Here is a 21,613-nt window from a genome sequence, read left to right on the forward strand (position 1 = left end):
TAAAACAATCTCCTGAGATTGATTTCATTTTTCTACCACTAATGGCTAATAGCAAAGATGAGAATGAGTGATGATATGATAAAATTGATTAATGGAAGGACACTCACAAATAACACTCATGCACAAGCCAGGATTTTGAACCCTGTACACCCGGCACAGTAGCATGCTGTGCTAGCCACTCTCCCACGGAGGTGGGAAAGCAATGATTTGACAGGGGTTGAAGATTAATTCTAAACTGAATGAATGTTTCGGAATTTTTAACATTAACCATAATGCACTTCCCACACAAGCTAAACATCGATAGCGGACAGGCACACCACACTTTGATTCCCCTAATACAACAGTTAGTGCCAGGAAATAGCAGACGACACGGATGCAGACGTACAGTTAACAACAGCGCACCTAGCGGCAGCCGGAGAACTACGAACAATAGAAGCACGCCAAGCAACAGTACAAGTTCCAACGAGGATGGTGGCAGTGGCCACTGAAATTAATAGAACAAATAAGAAAAAAACAGTTTCGCGGAAAAAGTGAGTACTTGTTTCTCTGTATTTATCTGCTACCGCATCTCTCTTCTCCCAATCATGAATATTAACTTTACCTTCGTTATATCTGCTCCAGATTTCAGCAAAAGAACACTTTGGTCTACTCCAACCAATCCAACAAGTGAATTTGGTTTTGTTCGAACAATTAAGTCAACATCCTTCCCTGGTTGAGTTTCTTCAGGTCTAACTTCTATGTCCACCTGAAAAATAAAAATTACATGCAGTTCAAACAATTGTTCCTAGACATAGCTTATAAGCTTATATGATACGACAGTTCTTTCTTTATCTTTAAATATTATTTTCTCTATTCAATTTCAACCTCAATTGAAATTAATTTCAAACTATTAATACAAAAGAACTAAAAGAGAATAAATATAGTTTTCTTGTTACATTGTGCCAGAACCCTCATACACAGCACAATTTTTGTTATTTTATTCCTAACTGGATCTCTTGTAACTTATTCTATGCTTTGCTTATGATGAGCTGATGGAGTAGAAAAACTATCTTTGCTGTCAAAATTTCAAACCCACTTATGGTTTTTTTTTCCAATTACAAATGTAATAAATGCACACATACTATGTATGTGCATTAGCAAATTAGAAAAGTACATGAAGCTATGAGATTAAGGATTCAATCATTTCTTGCAAGTCCTTAATTTTTAATATTACTGCAACTTTTTTATATTTGTATGTATTTAGGAAGGGAAGGGGGGATGGGCTGATAAAAAGATTTTGGCAATAAAAGAAGTACCAATATAAAATTTATCGATACTGATAACTGATATTCTACCGATCCGATATAAAATTCCAAATAGTCCTTGAAGAACCTGAATGGTTCATTCCTTGCTTAATAAATATTTGTTTCCAGGTGACTGCAGTGCAAAAAAAGTTGCATATTTAGACATTTACTTTTTAAAAAGTCCGGCATGGAGATTATCCATAAAAGTTATAACAAAATATGACATTTTTGTGCTAAATTATAAAATATTTATATATATCGGATCGGTAAAATAATCTGTAATTTTACAAATAAACCGATATGCCTACATCGGCCAATACAGATAGAGGATTAATATGTCTCATCTATAGTATTTTTCCGATTTAGGATTGAATTTCTTCTTTCTTTGGCTAATTGCGATGTTGAGGATAAAATAAAATTGATGGAAGGGGACACTCCCAAAGAACACCCATGTCCAGGCTGGGACTCGAACGTGGGATCTTTGATGACGAGATCAAAAGTCGACCACTTAACATACATACTCAGCTGCTGAGTCAGCTATTGTAAACATTTTAACTGAATTATCCATCCTCAAAGAATTCTTGCCAAACCATGCCTACACATAATGTACTTACAAAATTCTGCAATGCTCCTTCCACATCAAAATCCAAAGCATCTGCTATCAGTTCTCCATCTTCTCTTACGTAATACACAACAACATGGGCTGTAGGTGCTATTGCGTATGTAGCTAGGAACCTGAATGTATGGGTTTTCTCATTATTCACTTGCACAGTTTGCGCAAATACAACGTCGCCTCTTCCTAACACCTCATAGTTGAAATACTTCAGTGGAACTGTAGAATTGACTTGGATCTCCACATCTTCATTCACCTGCCAATTGTAACAAAAGCCTGTGTAAGAATCGTGCAGAATTCAATTCAAAATGAGTGTTACTATTGTAAACATCGTGATAAGGCTGCTATTATAAATACAAGAGTTCTAATTGCATTTTGGTGAAAGTAATAAAAAAGAAGTTTACAGTATACAGAAAACATACACAATCTAAAAAGCAAGTATCTGACCACCTAACTCATTGTTCTGCATGAAATTTTACCAAGTTTCTAAGACAGTAGCATCCAGTGATGGCACCAGAGGGGAAGGACAGGGAGCAAGAATCAAGCAAGAAAAACTAAGAACTTTTTAATATGGTATCTAGTGGTATATCAACTGTGAATGCTCCCACTCTGCCTAACCAGTAGTTTTCCCATGCAGTTCTGCTTCGGTGATAGTGGCTTCTAAGTATGCAATTAACTAACTTCTTACAAAAATATTTATTACCTTATCTGAAAATTACCAAGAGCGTAGATTCCTGCTAAATCAAAGTGGGTAGGTACCCACCCAACTTGGCCCCTCCAGCAGCAACAACCTTAACTTAAGGATATTTTGTTTCTCCAAGTAACAATGGTAAACTCTATTTTCAATTTCATTTAATATTTAACAAAGTTATTATAATGAGACATTATGATTTTTCCTTTCAATGCAAATACTTAACTGAAAGGTCTGCAATCATGACATGATTTAAAGCCTAAACAGTAGTGAACATATTCGCAGTACCATCTATGGTAGTTTTAAATATAAACTCTTACCTTAGGTTTTTCAGTTTTCATCACAGCTTGAAGGAAAGTGTTGCTTGGAGAAAGTGCAGCACTTACAGTAGAAAACCATTCCTCACGTTCCAGATACTTCGCCTACAAGAAATACACATTGACATCACTATATACGTATTTTCAGTGCATTGACATTTTTTTGTATTTCTTCTTATTTTATGTTGCTTGCAGGCGCGGTTGGCCCTATAGCGCACAGGATCAGTGAACCCCCAGTAATATACGATAATCACCTCGAGAATGAACAATGTCTTTAAATTTTCACATTATTTCGCTAAAAATTCTACACAATAAGTCATGTATTTGTGCCCGTAACACGGCGAACTCTCTTGCTGAGAAGAAGAAACCGCGAATCGGCCGCCCTGATACAGACCCTCAGTTGAACCCCCACAGGACAGCTCGTGCCATTGTGAAAGCTTCGTGCGGGAGCAGAAGCACGAGGAGGGTATAGGACAAAATACATGGGAGGTGAGATTCCAGAACCTATGTCTCTACCCAACGGTCATGCGCAGTTCGTTCTCTCGCAGAAGCCGCGGGACAAGGCTCCTTTCTCGCTGCTTCCTCCCTTCCAGTGTTGCTGTGTGCGGTTCAAGTTTGAAGCGCACACATTACATATTCAATCTTCTCTTGTATCATTTTTGCACCGAACTTCTTGGAATAAATGCAAGATTGTGTCAGAGATGGATGAGTGGAAACAAATAGAAGCTGGAATTAGATGCGATGAATTAAAATAAAGGAGATACATTACCAAAATACCTTGTGCATGCATTCAGAGGTTTTTCCTTAAAGGTGGAAACACTTCGGGTTCGCGAAAGAGAAAGAATGGCGCGAAGACGTGACTCGCTGTCGCTCGGTGTCAAAGTCTCAAGTTTTTTAGTTTTTGAAGTGCTTGGATACTTGTTGGAAAGTATTAAGTGATGCTGCGAGTGAAACGAGGGATGGACTTTACCTAGGTTATGTCATTTGATGCAGTGTAGGCGTTGCTGTCCGCGCAGGTAAGAAATGACCGATAGAAATGCACATAATTAACGTAAACAAACTTCCTTGTCCACTGAAAAAAAGCGTGTGCTGGTCGACCAGCCCCAAATCAGTGTTGCCACAATCTGTAAGCACAATTTCCCTTTCCAAGGGGTAAAATTTCCCTTTTTCGCCCATTTTTTCCCTTCATCTAAAGATTTATTATTAATAATAATAATAATAATTAAATATTATTGTTGACCCATGTTCGTATGTATGTTTAAAATGTTAATCAATTTAACTTTTAAATGCTACGACGCCAGGGGTACCGGGTTCGAATCCCGGCCTGGGCATGGCTGTTTGTTAGTGTCCATCCATAAATTTCATCATATCATTACTCATCCTCATCTTTGCAATTAGCCAAAAGTGTCAGAAAAGCGAAGTAAAATAAACCAAATCAATAAACAATAAAATCATTGATAACTTTTAAATGTTTTTTTGGAAGATTTAGATTTTATTTCTAAACCAAGCTATTTTTTTTTATTTTTTTTAGATGAAAGCTTAAACTATGTTATAGTTGGCAACTGAAGATTTTCATCAGTAAAAAGGAAAACACACAAACAGAGATTGGATTTAGGGAGGCCAATGCCCCTTGTCTTCATCACACCATCAGAAGAAAATTAAAAATATTCTACACAAAATGCTGTTCTAGTAAGGTGCACATATGAAGAGTTTGTGTGGAAAATCACATTTTTGCCTCCCCATAAAAATGTTAAGTTCAGCGCATGGATATACGCGTTTTATTAAAAAAGATATACAGTACATACCTGAGCAAATGTTCTATTCTGGTAAATTTCACATATTAGGTGGAAACTTCTAAAACACAGCAAGTTTTTTATTAAAATTTAATCCATTGTTGGTCACTTCTTGCTACTCTGCATGGAATTTTTAACTTGTTTCCGCGGTGTTTTTTCATCTTCCGATAATTCTCCACGACGTTTTCTAATATATTCTGGAGTTGCAGATAGTTTCCTTTGCTTCCCTTGTTCTCCCGTCGTCCAAGACGAGCACAGCCTTCCACCAAACACTCGCACACGACGAATAACCCACCCAGTGTCCAATGAAGACTGAAGTAAAGATAGGTTTACGACAAAGATAACTTTATGGTTTGCACGTGTAGTGTTTGAGGCAAAATTCAGAGAACCGGGGAAACAATACCCTCGGACTCCCACTCCCATAAGGGTGAATGGCCAAAGACCTCTCCGGCCCCAAACGGTAGCCAGATGTGGGTCAACCCAAATTCCACCCTTTCTCTCAGAACGAAGTATACGAGAAAATAAAAAAATAATAAGTTCTCATTTTCAAAACTGGAATCTGTTATAATGTTAATATAATTAATGTTTAGTCTGTCTTAAAATTTCCCTGAAAATTCGCTATTTTTAATCAAATTTCCCTTTTCCCTTTTCACTTAAAATTAGCTCCAAATTTCCCTTCAAAAAGGGAAATTTCCCTTCATGTGGCAACACTGCCCCAAATTTGAACAAACCTGTCGCGTATAAATGAAAGGGTCTCAGGTTCAATTTCTAGTATGCGCATGCCATTAGTTGCCATTTCCCTTTAACAAATGTAGGACCAGTTCTGATTAGTCAGCATGGACGTCCGGAAGGGGAAAAGGGGGCCGCCCCCCCCATGGAAATTGAATGTAAACCAAAAATTATATATTACACGCATATAATTTAATTTCAGTCACAGTAATTTTTGGTAATTATTATAAAAGCGTTGCAGTAACTTCAGACTGAAGGAGTGTTTTTTGCTCCTCGTGGGGAAAAAATATATTACTTGCCCCTACTTGAGGACGTCCATGATATTCCAACAAAACTCAACTTTTTTTCATAAAGGCACAATTTATTGTAGTTTCAGCCCTAAATTTATTCGCACACCCCTACAACAAAACCTTATACTCCCAGATAAAAAGAATTCTTGACAAAGCTTTTAAACCCTCCCCCATCCTTTTGTTGGGCGAAGGAAGTATATTTTGCGGAAAGTGAATATATGTCACATCACTTCAGTGAACCCCCGGGTAAATAATGCACGAGCCGCACCTGGTTGCTTGACTTGTGATGAGATGAATTTGATCAAATTGATGAAAAACATACCTTTGACCAGTCAATGTACTTAGCCACAGAGGTGGCAAATTTGAAACAAGAAAACCAACATGACAAAAACATGAGGTGCATACACATATTTGAATGATTCAGTCTGAAAATTCCAATCCTTACCCTTTGCCCTCAACTGAACAAAATCAAAATTTCAACTCATGAACCACAGAAGTTTCATTGCAATTGCAATACATTATGAGCAATAATCTTGCAAGATCATTATTACTGGAATACTATGAAATCAAATCTCAAAAGTATTTTTTTTATGGAAAAACATGTTATGAAAACTTACCTCTATTCCAATAGTTGTTACATTAGAATTCAGAGGTGGGTAGAAAACCAACTCAACCATTCCATCCTTATTAAGTTTAAATTTCTCTTCAACATATTCTTCTTGATTGTAAGTGAAACCATATTTTATTGTAACTGGATTGGTTGAATCCTGAACAGGTGTTCCATCATGGTATGCCAATTTGATCTGTAAGTAATCAGTAATAAATACATAAATAAATAAATAAACTAAGAGCAGATACAAACAGTTAGTTAAACAGTCCAAATTTAACTAAAAACTTTAGAGAGAAATTATACGCATAACTAAACATATGAAAAATTCTATGCAAATACTAATTTCACTGATCGTAAATTAACCCCTAAAACTATGAACTGAAAAGTTAAATCAAAGAAATAACAATGAGAAATGTTGATAGTAACGTGTGATATTCTTATTGAGTATACAGAAACATGATACCCATTCATATGTTCCGATATTTTCTTCATTTTGTGTTAATATTCGTTCTTGAGCACAAGTAAACACAAGAAACTCTGAAAGTGGCTGCAAAACAATATCTCGCATAACTTTAGGCATTTATATAACTGCATATGCTAATTTTGCTTATTATTAATAATGAGACAAACTTTGTATTTGATTTTATTTATATTCAAAATACTTACATTTAAGTATATATGTATATATAAGCATGGCTCTAAAATCCCAGTCGCCAGGTCAAGCCTGGTGACTGAACTCTTGCTGTAATATTGCAGCTTTTTAAGTTTGTATGCAAGAAATTTTGAAGATTCTAAGTTCAAATTCTAGTACAGCGTAAGTTAGCAAATTATTTTTTTATCAACGTTGTGAACATTCCATAGAATCTGTAACAATTTCTTAATCTTTGTCTCCCAACCCTCCATTTCCTGCTTTCTCACATGATTTAGCGATGTCTTGAATACGGTGATGCTCAGCTTCTTATAATATGCGCAATTGCTAGTAGGTGGTTACATGGCACCTGATTTTCAGAGCTGGCACCTAGCTATGAAGAAGATTTTTCAAGCACTGTATATAAGTATACTTATGTCAACATACCAATAGTGTGGTATAAGTATACTTAAACATATAACTATTTCAAATATCAACACACCAACAGCGTGGTACTTAAAAATTCTGTGAATCTTTAACAGACATACAGTATACGTTATAAGATCAATTTCATCAGAACAATCACTTTAAGGAGCTATGTTTTTGTGCTAAAACTTACATAAGCCGTATATTTCAAGCCTGGTTTAAAGTAGTCTGAGGTTTTTATCAGCTCCATATTGTATTTATATTTATGAAGAGTCAAGGTGGCAGAGTTGTTCTGTCTCCTGCCAGTCAAGTGCTCCTCGACCACGACATCAAACTGCACATTTCTTTCATAATCGTCAGTCAGTCTGCAACAAATAATAACACAAGTTATTTTTACTCTTGTATGAGTCATTTTTTTAAAAAAAGAATGAGCAAACATTAATGTAATTTATGTTAACATTTTACAGAAGTGTAAAAACTGTTTTTAAATCCATCCCCATGGTGCTCACCTGAGTTCTTTGACAATATCAAATTCTACAGTTGCCTTTCCATCAATTGGCACAACTTTTCTCACAGGATCGTTGTAAATAGGTTGAAGAATTCCAGAGAAGACTATGGGATATGCTGTTATAGTTGCCTCTCCCTTCACAGGTTTTCCATAGGTATACCTAGAAATTAAAATAAGATAATATTTACCCTTCATCTATGTAGGGTAAGTAAGGTACATGAATTGTTAGGAAAAAAATTGGTACTCATTTCAAGCACATCGCAGTGCTAATAAAACTCTTCACATTATTTACTTATATTTAACATATCAAAATGCAAGAAAGTAATGCAAGTAATATGGTGATTAGAGTAGTGCAATATATTGTCTGGATATATAGGAAAGATACCAGCAGTGACATTTGATTTTAACATTTTATAAAATACAATGCAATATACCTGCCAGACACATCCTGGAGATAAATTATCACAACTATGAACAAATTTACTATTTACAAAGCAAAATATAAAACAGCAAAAAAATACAATCACTTAAAAATACTTTTAAGAGCACTTTGCACATGATATGTAATATACATCACAAATATCATGCTACATGATACTGGATGCATATTTTGTCATATGACCATATTTTCATATTGTCACCAATCTTAATACACCATCAAGTAGTTTGAATGCATTTACAGAAAGTGCTTACTGAACAATTCAATTTTAGTAAAAAAAAAAAAAAGTTCAGAATTATCAGGGTGGCTACAAACAAGCAGAAATGAAATTCCCTGACTTTTCCAGGTTTTCCAGGACAAAATTTACATTTTTCCCTGACAATTACAAACTAAACTAAATCGATGTTTTTGCAAATAGAAATAATAACCTCACACAGATCCACGTATGGTTTTGTTAAGTACCAATATTATCTTCTATGAAATTGACTTAATTTCTCTATTCTCTATGATTTGAATTCAAACTGCAATATAGTGAATTTGGAAAGTTATTACAATTCACAAGCTAGGGAAGGATTACAGAATTTTGTCATACGCAGTAAGTTTAAAATAAAATACTTGATTATTTTTAAAGTTACGACTAAATGAGATAAGAGTGAAGAGTGATTGATTAAGAAATACAATTTGTAATTTATCAGTCTCCTTATACATTCTCGGTATTATATTTTGATATTTCCACTAAGGTTTGGAACCCTCTGCTTGCAAGAACCATGAGTGCGGACTCAGTTTTCAATGCATAAAGCTACTTCTCTCTTCTCTGTAAAGCAAACAACTTAACTCTTGCATATAAGTGAAACAATTGAATCGAACAAAATAAAGTGTCATATGTCCTTACATTATCAATGGGATTTCTGCTTCAGTACAGTATATCCACGTGAAGTACTGTGAAACTGACAACATGCAGTTATACCATCAATGCTGACGAAAAGGGTATGTAGGTATTAGAAATTTAACGCAAGGAATTTATACAATTGCATTGTATAGGTACCTTATTTAGCTAACCACACATTAAAACAGGAACACACTAATAATAAAAGCTTCTGCAAGTTCATATACGAGGGGCATCCTGTAAAAACGTTCAATGGTGCCTATATGCAGCACTAGTGGTCAGAGATAGACACACACACATGCAGGCAGGAAGAAGTGGCATGTAGCTGTGATCTGGTACAGTTACAATGCAGCCGTTTCAGGACAGTTCTAGGTTAAAGATTGCAGCTCTCAAACAGTCTCCCACCAACTGCGATGTAGCCTACATTGCACGCTCAGAATTTGCACAGAGCCACCAGCAATTGTGTGAGGTGTGCAGACCGGATGTCGTGAGTGATACGTAGTATGGTCAGACGATGGTGCAGACAATTCACGGAGGCCAATCAAATGTGCACAACCCAATACAGCTGAGTACACACGGGCCTTTTGCATCACTTCAGGTGAGATATCTTGGACCACTCCCTGTACAGCCCTGGCCTTGAATGTACCGACTTTCATCTCTTTGTTTAACTGAAGAGGTTTCTGGCAGGGCAAGGATTTGACAGCTACACTGCGGTAGAGATAGTTCCAGTCTTTCCTGTTAGACACATTTACCATTGGCATACCAAATTTAGTACCATGCTACGACAAATGCCTGAACAACGGTGGTGATTATGCCAAAAATTAGGTTAGGACTCACTGTTACTAATGCAATAAATTACAACTGATATTCATGTTTTATTTATGCCTAATCGGTAGGGACCTTGATATTTTGTTGTTGTTTTTTTCAAATTGTGTATTTTCTTATTTTTATTTTCTTACTATACGCCATACGGTGTTATTTTTCCCAAAATTCACATTTTCATTTTAGCGCATTTTCTGGCAAATATCTGATATTTTACCTTCATGGTGTTTTTAAACTACTGTTTCAAATTGTAAGTCACATGGCTTACGCCTCTTCGTGAGAGTTTGATATCTTGAAAGTTATTTTGGGAAAGTTATTTTCCATACCCCTTTTTTAATTTTAAGGTAAGGATTTTAGATAATAGAATTTTCCCCGTATATACTGAAGGGCGCATAATGATCATAAGTGGCGACGCACCCAAAAAATTAAAATCAATCAATCTCACGTGACAGATATCGATATATTATAGCACCAAAAATTGGCATTATCTTTTTTTGACTTGTTAGTGTTACGTTTCCCAAAATTCGCGTTTTATGTTTTAGAACATTTATCTGCCAAATATACCGAAACTTAATACTCCATTGTGCTTTTAAACTATTATTTCAAATTGTGGGTCACATGGTCTACGTATTTTCATGACAGTTTGATATGTTGGAACAGATTTTTGAGGAAGTAAAAGTAAAGTGCTCCCCTGCACTTTTCCATGAAGGTGTATAGGGATGTGGAGTTAGGGCCCCACACTTTCTTGATTACGGCTGAAGGTGGGGTGATGTGATCAGCACCACGCTCCTGGCTACCTTTATCCCTCAAAGTTTCCTGAAGGTACCAGCTTCATATGATGCTGGGTGGGTGCCGGAGCAGTTTAAATAGGTGGAAAACATCCCGGTTCTCCCCCGCAGGGAATCGACCCCGGGTCTCATTCATAGCAGTCAGATGCCCTAACGACTGGAGCTCCATTATTACTCGCTCGACAAATGCCGATGGTGCGCACTTAGCTTGGTAATTCAAAACACATCTCGCGCGACAAATACTGAAGATATAGCTCCCGTGTGACGGTAGATTCGCACTCGATCTCCTGTTAGAACCCTGCCACTTTGCTCTGCGATGCAAATGGTTTTGATAGAAGTTGAAAAAATCGTGGGCTGTCGGATTATTCCATGTACATATAACTCTATAGTTTACTCTTGAGTAAAATGTTGGAAAACTGGCATGTTCTAGGTACACAAGCATGGCCTAGAAAAGACAAGAATGTTGGATTTCATGGAATTTTTCGTTGTTTTAGTACATTTCTTTTAAAAAATCGCTAAAAAAACAACAATTGGCATTTTATGCCAAATTCGCATTATTTCGATATTTCGAACAGGCGAAAAATGTGTCCAGACATCACTGCACATTCCTAAACATAACATCGCAGCAATTACAATTTTTCACGGTTTTGGCGTTTGCAAAAAATCAATGTCCCTACTAATCGGAAATTACTTTCTGGCCACCCCTCGTATAAATCAGTAGATGGAAAGTGAAAATTTAGCAGGGCTGGCAGAGAAATGTCAATTCTTGAAGAAAGTGATTTGCTTTTATGATTCAATGAATCGAGTAAATATGATATAAAAACATTTACGTATTTATTAATAGTATTTTATTTCATAATATTGGACATTAACCTTACTCAGTGAGAGATTAATGACCATCTCTCACGAGTTTAAACAGACAGGACAGAGAGTGGCATTAATTTCATTGCAATACTAGTGTTGCAGTAAATTTGAGGTTGCCAATTTTTATAACATTCAATAATGCAGATTTATGTTTCACTTTTTCGTGATAGTATTCAATATATATCCCGTTTTGTTGGATTCTTCTTGATATCTAAGAATAGCGCAATGTCATTGTAAACGTATGTTAACTTGTGCGAAACCAGTAATACGTCAGGATGATGAAGGAAAACCTTCGTAAGCACTGCTACATTAAATAAGGTGAAGTGAGCCAGAAGAGTAATAAAATTCCAGCAACATATTTGCAGTCTAAAGCTCTTCTTGTTTATGCATGCGATTTTTGTTGGATGTTGCAGTCCATGCAATTTCTGTCGCATTCAGTAGTGAGATACTTTGTCGGGTGGCGATATTCGACAAAAATCGTATGTATCAATGGAACCTATTTGTTTCCATGTTCCTTCAGTTTGCCCAACAAAATGCCTTATTACGACGTCCGACAACTATCGGACGGCGACACCCGATCTTATCCCCTCCATCTGTTGACAAGTCCCTTAACTACTCCCATACGGAGAAGAAAAAATGATAATTCAATGCATTTTCCACGTAATATTTAGAGGCTTAACCTTTACTCCCCCGATGATACCATATGGTATCATCAGAGTAAGGTAGTACTGGCCCGATGATACCATATGGTATCATGGTGCTGATTACGAAATGAATGTGCTTTTTGGACCTTCATACTCTTATGTTTGGGTGGAAACTCTGACACAGGTCTGGAGCAAGCCTGGGAAATTCATATTGATGACCAACATCCCCCTCTCCGCAACATATCCATTCCACATTTCCGAACAGAGTTTCACATTTTGGCTCATTATTCAACTTGTATGGCACCCAGGAACATGAAACATGTTTCAATTTCTTAGGAAACGTCCATTCTTTGAAGAGAATATTAAGGTTTGCGCCTTCTCCCCAAAATAGCGGGAGAAGAGGGGGCAAACTCCAGATTATTATTTTTTTTTCATTGAAAGTCTGTGGTCGCGCCCCCAAACCCCCCTTCCTCGGTTCGGCGTTCTGAGTTGTGCATGGTTACATGCTATGATCTTTTAGCTGCAAAACGAAACTTACCCGAAGTAGATTGCTCCCATAGTGCCCCAGTTATAATAATTTTCCTCCAAAAATGCAAATTACTTATTTTTCGTAAAAAAAAAAATCACATTTTGGCTTATTATTCAACTTGTATGGCACCTAAGAACATGAAACATGTTTCATTCTCTTAAGAAATATCCATTCTTTGAAAAGAACACCAAAGTTCGCGCCTTGTTCCCAAATAGCGGGAGAAAAGGGGGCAAACTCCAGATTTTTATGTTTTTTTCATTGAAATTCGGGTGTCGCGACCCCAAACCCCCCATCCTCGGTTCCGCGTTCTGAATTGTACACGGTTGCATGCGCTGATGTTTTGGCTGCAAAACAAAAGTTATCCGAAGTAGATTGCTCCCATAGTGCCCGAGTTATAACAATTTTCCTCCAAAGAGTGTTCGAATTTAAAATTCCCGCCGAGAAGCCCGGGCGAGAGAAATTTCTCTCTCTCTCTCTCTCCTCCTGCCTTCACTGGTTTCTGGCGCCGTGGTTGTGTTGCGCATAAAAGGGGCCTAAAAGTTGAGGCCGAAACTTACGAACGAAGTTTCCTGTTCTCGTGAAGAGTTCCATAACGATATCTTTAAATAAATAAAAAATAATAAAAAAAAAATTAAAAAAGGTCGATGAAGACGAAATTCCCTGACATTTCCCTGACTTTTTTTTGACACCTCAAATTCCCTGACTTTTCCCGGTTTTCCAGGTTTTCCAGGTCTGTCGCCACCCTGATTATGTACTTTTATTCTACCAATATGTCGCTATACTAACACTTACTTTGCATGTATTGTTGCTGCTATTTTGGAGTCCTTGAAAGTAGCGTATGGAGGAACATCAATTGTGACTTCGTATTTTGGCAGAACATATTCAGCCACTTGGAAGGTTTTGTGGAAAGTTTGGTCAAGTACAGAAACCGTGAGATTCCAGTCACCAAGCACTGGATGTTCAGACAGCTGAAGGTGGCCTGAGAACACACCTTTTGTCGTCAATGCTCTATTCCACTGCTTCACTCGATTTCCCTTGCCATCCTGTAATATCACATAAAATAAAATACGGATCAGGTATGACTGACTAGTTGCATTAATGACGAAAGTAATTGTGGTAATCGACAGTCGAATTCTCAAATGAAAATAAAAATTGGCTTGCTACATCAGTTGGCTGAACACTAGCATGGACTAGAGGATATCAAAACAAATCTCCTTTCTCATTACACTCTTTGTCAGCATGTTGTTCAAAAAAGTCCATTTTGCCACCTGTATTCTTGTAACCCAACATAAAATTTGATCATATCTGTTATGTGTCTTCCCATTTTGAAATGGCACATGCCAGTGTTGCAAGGAACCCATATTTTGCGAAAAATGACAAACTACCAACCATATTGTGTGTTCTAAAATGTAGTAAGGAACATGGCCAGTAACCAAACGGAAAGTAAACCAAAGATACAAAGATGGTGGGAAACAAATAACATATCCAAAACTAAATAATGGAAACTAATGCAGAAGGTAAACTAAACCTTGCCTCAAGCATGTCCAAAGGTGGAACCAGATAATTGTTGTTGGGTTCTCTGCCAGCTTGCGTAATGGAGAAACAATAGAAAAGTAATAAAACGAAGCAAGACTTACCCGAATGTAAATATCCAATGAACCAGTAACTGCTGGTTTCATATGACTTGTCAGCACAAGAGCCCTGAACTGAACTTTTTGCCCTGGTTTGTAAACCATTTTGTCTGTCTGGATGAACACAGAGTAACTCTTGTGGACATATTCGAGTTTTGTTGTATTCTCAAAGTCCAGTCCATTTGTACCCCTTGCTGTTAAATTATACGATCCTGGTCCTAAGTCACCAATCTGTAAAGGAATAATAATAATTAAATTTATAAAATAATATTTAATAGTGCTATATTTCTGTTAGCTATGGCAACTTTATCAAACAACTAAGAACACAAGATCATAGAAATATCAAAAGGGACAACAGAATTATCAGTACTCTTGTAATTTCACTGCTCTTTTTTTCAGTCCAAAAGTTGGTTTATATCCTTTCATCGCATAGTCTTGCATCAGCACATCAGATAATGAAACCAATGATACTGGTGCAGAATCGGACACAGAAGATAAAATTTTGTTCATCCATACTTTGCAACTCTGTAGTAAATTTTCTCAAATATAACACTTCGACCATAATGCACAAATCAATAACAATTAATGTGCCGACTTTTCTTTCCACACTGGAAAAATGTTTCCTAATCTGTCACGAAGAAATTATGTGCATTGATTGAATTTTAACGTACATTGACGAGTAATCTGTGCATCCTAATTTTGCAAAGACAGCTTACCTAGTAATAAGTGATTTTTAAGTACCAGAAATATCAGCACAATATACTTTTAAAAAAGCTTCATATAATGGTTGGAAAAAAAGGCATAAAATCTGTGACAATTATGGGGTGAAATACGGTACTGCCTCTACTAAGTCAGAAATTGTTTATAAATATTTTCTTATTTTTAAATCCTGAACACATGACTATGAATTGTAAAACAATATGCATCTATTCATACAACAACTAACTTGCTGATGCATTAGGATATCCATGAGACTTACATACATGTCCTCTGTTACCTTTAAATTATTGTGGAACTGTATGCATTATCTATTTATCTTTATTGTGTGATTCCCTGCAAAATTTCTGTAATGACTTAATGGATAAATAAGAATTATGAAAATTAATTACCTCCAACTTTATTATATGTGTAGAATAGGGTTCCACTACCACAGTCTGACTTGTAATAAAGTTTCCTCCACTATCTTGTGTTCCAGTTACTTCTACTTTAACTGTTGTTGGCTGTGAAGTTCCTTGTAAACTCACACCTACATGAAACTCAGAATTTGGCCTTAAAACTTTTGGTGCAATTATAGTGTAATATCTGCAAAAAGAAAGAAAAGAATACAGTTTAGTGTAGAATAACACAAAGATAAACAATTCATGAAAATCACTACAAAAAATGTTGTACCAATCATTCTTCGCTGTTTGGTCGAAGGGAGGAAGGCAATCTCAATTTGAATGAAATTGCAACTGAGTGAAAAAAACAAACTCTGGTTTGAGATTTCAGATTGTCCTCTCTCAATGAAGCATGGGTTCAACAATGTGCAGGTGGGTGACCTCAGGTAGGAATCTTTTCATTCATAAAGAGGATCTGTGGAAAATCCTCTCATTGATAAGCAATTCAGGATGTCAAAGTTTGTTTAAGTCAACTTTATGCTCAGATAGGCTAATTGGTACTGGACCTATAGTTTAAAGTGGGATCTGAACTACTGTGCAATATGCCTCCACTGGGGATTGAACCTTGGATTCCTTCATTAGAAGGTAACAGTGTTACCACCATGGCAACATCCGAGAATCTGGGGATTTCCTTGAAGTATCTCATTATGTTCATTGAAGACCTGGTAGGACGTTACGGAAGGAGAGAGATCCTTCTTTACTCTCTCATTAATTGAAGACCCTGAAGAAGGGGAGCTGTCGGTGATCATTTTGTTTTAGAGGTTGCATATGAGCAGGTAAATCTTGCCATATTATTTTATAGTTTCAAGTCCTCTAAATTTCCCATCTCTAGCACTATTAACCTTATGGCCCATTATCCTAGGCGTAACTTGGGGGACAGGGGGCTCTCACCCCTAAAATTTTCAGGTTTATTAAAATTTACAAGTTGAGGATATTTTTTTGTTAACCTCTGGAGACCCAAGGTGCAGGCAAATAGTAATTCTTATGAGTTTACAAATATAATGGTTACTTATCTAAATAGTTCTGGGCGCTATTTTTACGGGGTGAAAATTTTCAACTTTTTTAGTTTAACCCCTAAGGTTAGGCCCAAGTTCGATTCTGCCCCCCCACCCCCTCTCCAAGTTACTACGCCCATACATGGACGTCCGCAGGATTTTTTTCGAGGAAGAGACAAACAAAAAATTTCTTTTTCCAAGAAGACAAACTAGGCACATTTCCCCCTATAATAGTAAATCCCCTCGAAAAACAATGCTTGAGTTTGAAGTTATCATGTTCCTGCAATGCCCTTGCAATAATTAACATATATTATTGTGACAGAAATGAAATTGTGTGTGTGAAATGTTCTTTTTGGTTGACTTTCATTTTCCAAGGGAAGCCCCCCCCCCCCTTCCGGACGTCCATGCCAACTATGGCACTCTGAACGAGCCAAACGCCATGTGAAATATTCCATGCGTCTTTCGGGGAGGTTACTAGTCTTTCGGAGATCTGCCCATACAACGTGCCGAGCTGAACCTCCTTGTGTTGCATTTTGTTTGCCTTTACAATGAATGCCGAAAAACACGCAACTGAGGTTAACACGGGTGTGCAGACAAACGAATTGAGATAATGTAAGTAAGGGTGCGAACGAACGGACGGCAATACAGATCTTGCGATCAAGAAATTCTCAACAATATTTTAAGTATTTGTTATTATTGGGGAGGGGTAGAGTATTTACAGTGGAACTCCGATTTTACGTTTCCGCATTTTACATGTTCCTGCTTAAACATTCAATCTTGATGACCTCAACACAGCAAAACGTTATAAAATTTTCCTCCATTTTACTTTTTCCCGCATTTCCCCTGAAAAACGTAAAATCAAGGTTCAACTACGTATATTACTAGTTTTCACGAAAGGAATTTATGAGGCAGGAAAATTATATCACTGCAAGGCTCATCATTTAGTCATTCTCACATTAAATCCTTACACAAGAAGATTGAGCTGATTAACTCTTCTCGGTAATTCGCATATAAAGGAAGATCAAAAAATGGTAATTTAATTTAAATATTGGCTATAAAAACTTGTTGCTTAACATAAAAACTAATACACGTGTTCTAAAATGAAATAAGAATTAGTGAAAAATAAAATTACAAAATAAGTACTATCCAACGGTAGAACAGCAAACGCTCTACTAAGTTATTGGGGTGAAGAAATAAATGAAATAATGTTTTGTTACAGTTAGTATTCATAGTAATGTGTGTTTATCTACTCTCAAAAAGGACGCACACATTTTTGTTTACACCTGAATCGAACAATGCATTGCACCCCCCCCCCCCCCCCCCGTATAATTTGCACACTGATATAAGCTGGAAACGTTCGCATTTGGTTAGCATTTCAAGAGCACCAAATTTTGACCTTGTAGTTCTAACAATTTCTAAGATTGAGCAGTTGCTGCTGATGAACAATAAACGCTGTGGAAGGATAATTATTTCACCTCCGGTAAGGTGAACCACGATATAGGACTGTAAATCCTCCCCAACTGTTTTCCTCAATGATGATAGGCTTAACTTGAAAGAAAGTAACACTGTGCTTTGTGAATATACACAAAGACAACATCAGAGGATGTTCCCATGGGTTGAAAATAAAAGTTACATAACACTCATAATTATCTTGCCGCTTGAGGGAACATCGCGTGTACGGAAGTTGTCTTTCCAAGTTTCCTCTAGAATGAATTAAGGTCTTCTAGCCTTCTGCTCACCAAGCTTTTATTGTTAGCATACATAATTTGTCATCAGTATGTTAAATGCGTTGAAAATGTAATGTGGTTTACATTTTCTCATCATTTGCGTTGCACGTTTGGAAGTATCGTTCATTGTCTTCCTGTCAAGATGACAATTCTCCATGGTTAACTGCCTAAGTAGGTACTGCTCTTTCAAAGGATTGCTAAATTTCGATAATGTAGCAGCATTAATACATGCACACTAAGAGAACTCTTTGAGAGTATATATTATCTCCAACTTGAATAACTGCATTTCTATCGTGCTATTATTAAATTACTATAATTTTTGTTGAATGGAACATTTTAGGCTTAAACAGTGAAGTATTAAATGATTTATATGTTGATTATCAGTTTCATTATTGTATACATAGGCATAACTTGGCGGGATAAAGAGAGCACTTGCCGTCAAGAATTTGCAGGCTTATTAAAAAAATGTACAAGTTAATGACACCTTTGTTAATCTCCTCAGACCTGAGAGCAAAGTAATGAGTAATTTTGATGATTTCGCAAAAAGTTATTTCGTAAAATAGTCCTGCACGCTATTTTTACGGGGTAGGTAACTTTGTGATTCTTCCCCCCTTCCCAAGTTAAGCCCCAAGTTCGATTCTGTCCCCTCCTCCCCAAGGTTAGGTTCTAAGGTAGACCCATGATTGTTTACAGACAACCGCAAAGATAATAATAGACAAATTGTCCATCACTATATTTCATTCTTTAATTTTTTTTAATAATGAAATTACGTTGGTGCGAAGCAGGTGTTACTCCCTGTTTATTGGCATTTTTGTTTCAATACATGATAATCATATTGTAGAAAACAAACCGAGGCAAAATGGTAATGGGACAATTCACATGCTATTACTTTTGCTGTTTGGTGTATACAAACTCGTATAAGGCTTCAAGCTTGTACAGTGGGATTCATGAGTATTACCGTGCAAATTGTCTATGACTATTTTCATTAACTTTTCTCTTGCGCCCTATATGTTTTTAAGCGATGGATTTTTATGTATGCTGGTGCAGAAGTTGTCAACAGCTTGTTTTGAGTTTTCTTTTAATTCTTGAAGCTCTTATTGGGTCAAATAAAGTGCACGAACATGGTGATGGACAATTTGCACGGTAATACTCATGGATCCCACTGTACATAATAAATATCTTTGAATCCTCCTGCATAACTGAATGCTTCGTTACTCAGTCACCGAGATACAGAAACAAAAAGAACAACTTTTGAAAATGTAGTTACTCTTTCTTTAGAATTTATCACATAACAGCATAGTCCAAAAACCTGGGGCGACAAGTATAGCTTGCCTCAGGGGTGGCTGAAATCAAGTTACGGGCCTGGTTTTACTAAGAAATTGTAAAAATCTTGGAACGTGAGAAATCCATCAAACTGGCTTGTAGGAAAAACAAGAACCTTAGAAAGTGGGTTCATGAGCAGTTATTATGCTGCAGTTTCGTGATCAAGAGGCCCAGCGGAGACTCATAGCATTTGATTCGGGATTCTGTCGCAAGCAGGGTTACCGTCTCGGTTTTGACACTGCAAGGTTCGCCTGTTTCTCGGGCAAATCCTCCCTGGTCTTTGTCAAGATAGGTTCTAACAAGTTTTAATGCCAAATGGTAATGTACAAAAACAAAATCATGTACATGTAATATGTTTTCAGTGCCGGGTACAAATGTAATTGGTCTTTGTAGTTGATCAGTGGTGATTCATTCATCTTGAGTATTTGGACTTCAACCACTGTATTAAATATTTAAGTACCTACGTTTCGGAGACTGATTCTGCCTCCGATTGATTGATTTGCTTTATTTTACCTCGCTTTTTTGTGCCACTTTTGGCTAATTTGCGAAGATGAGAATGATGGATGATATGATGAAATTGATGAATGGACACACACACAAACATCCATGCCTAGGCCGAGATTCGAACCCGGAACTGCTGGCGTCGTAGCGCGATGTGCTAACAACTCCGCCACGGGGGCAGGCGATTCTGCCTCCGAAGTGTAGGTACTTAAATATTTAATACAGTGGTTAAAAGTCCAAAAACTGAACATAAGTGTAATTGGCATTGTCTTCTTTATGTAAGTTTTAGTTTTACTACAAATGTCTTTACTAAGTGACGATTTAAGAAAACAACCGCCTTGAAAGAAGTAAAAAAAAAAAAAAAAAAAGTACAGATCATATTTTTTATATCTTTTCTTTAGTAAAGATGTGTTCTGGTCAAACTTGGTTACCTTAGTATTGATTAGCTTTCGTACTTTAAAGTGATTTTTCACCTAAAATTTTCAATCTCAGCTTAATAAGAGAGGGCACTGAACCACTGCGCAATGCGCGTCCACCGACATCAGTTTATTACAAGGGTCAGCTTTTCCAAATGGTTATTTATGTATTAAAATCAGGCTATATCTTGGACCTGTGTCAAATAATTATTTGTCGAAAATGTCTAGTTTCAAAGGAACACGCTAACATCATATTATATGTATATATGCGTGTGTGTGCGTGTATCACGACGAAGACTGACAAGTTCAGCAATTGAAATAGACTTGAATAAATTCACATAACCAACATGATGACAGGAAATAATTATAATGACTGATTCATCGTTGTGTTGTCCTAAATACACTATGATGTATTCTCTCTCTCATACGTCATAGCGTATTCAGGACAATCTTCATTTGGCTTGCACTCGATGTTATCTAAAATCTAAATAAGTACTATTAGTACTAAATTAGTACAATCGGATTATATAGTCGAAACTATTACAAATATCATGCCCATACCTTTTTCATAATTAATAAAATTAAGACGAAGACGACGAAAACTCAGGCCCCGCAGATGGTGTAGTGGTAACAGCGTCTCTTTGCAATGGATGCGGAGGCACATTGCACAGTGGTTCGGATCCCACTTCAAACTGTGGATCCAATTCCTATTATCCTACCTGAGCACAAAGAGGACAAACTTTTACGTTGGAAATTCAATATTTTTATTTATTGTTCACAGGGACGCACTTGAAGTTCAGGTCAGTCTGAAATCTTAGTGGCATTTCAATCTGAATATTGGTTTCCAAACGTGCGCCTTATTTTCAATTTAGGAAGGCTTTCCACTTCAAGCTTATGACGGACGGCTTGGTAAATAATTTCACCGAATGCAAAACATTGTTTCAGTGTGCTTGTATTACAAAAAGGAGAGAAAGAAGCACTACTTGTTCGGCAACTTGACCTA

General features: G+C 36.7%; 1 protein-coding gene across 2 annotated transcripts in view; it reads right to left on the reverse strand.

Annotated features, from left to right (window-relative positions):
* The window catches only part of LOC146001616 (CD109 antigen-like), a 123,742-nt gene that overhangs the window by 39,030 nt on the left and 63,099 nt on the right, over positions 1–21,613 (reverse strand). For both annotated transcript variants that reach the window (XM_083139150.1, XM_083139151.1), the window contains exons 3-11: positions 15,601–15,793; positions 14,498–14,722; positions 13,653–13,903; positions 7,890–8,048; positions 7,574–7,745; positions 6,334–6,519; positions 2,908–3,009; positions 1,898–2,152; positions 602–745 (exon numbers count right to left, since the gene is read on the reverse strand). In XM_083139150.1, the coding sequence (XP_082995276.1) occupies positions 602–745; positions 1,898–2,152; positions 2,908–3,009; positions 6,334–6,519; positions 7,574–7,745; positions 7,890–8,048; positions 13,653–13,903; positions 14,498–14,722; positions 15,601–15,793 (1,687 nt within the window). The remainder of the gene's footprint in view (positions 1–601; positions 746–1,897; positions 2,153–2,907; positions 3,010–6,333; positions 6,520–7,573; positions 7,746–7,889; positions 8,049–13,652; positions 13,904–14,497; positions 14,723–15,600; positions 15,794–21,613) is intronic.

Source organism: Lepisma saccharinum, chromosome 17 (genome assembly GCF_977018435.1).
Source record: "Lepisma saccharinum chromosome 17, izLepSacc3.1, whole genome shotgun sequence".
Taxonomy (NCBI): domain Eukaryota; kingdom Metazoa; phylum Arthropoda; class Insecta; order Zygentoma; family Lepismatidae; genus Lepisma; species Lepisma saccharinum.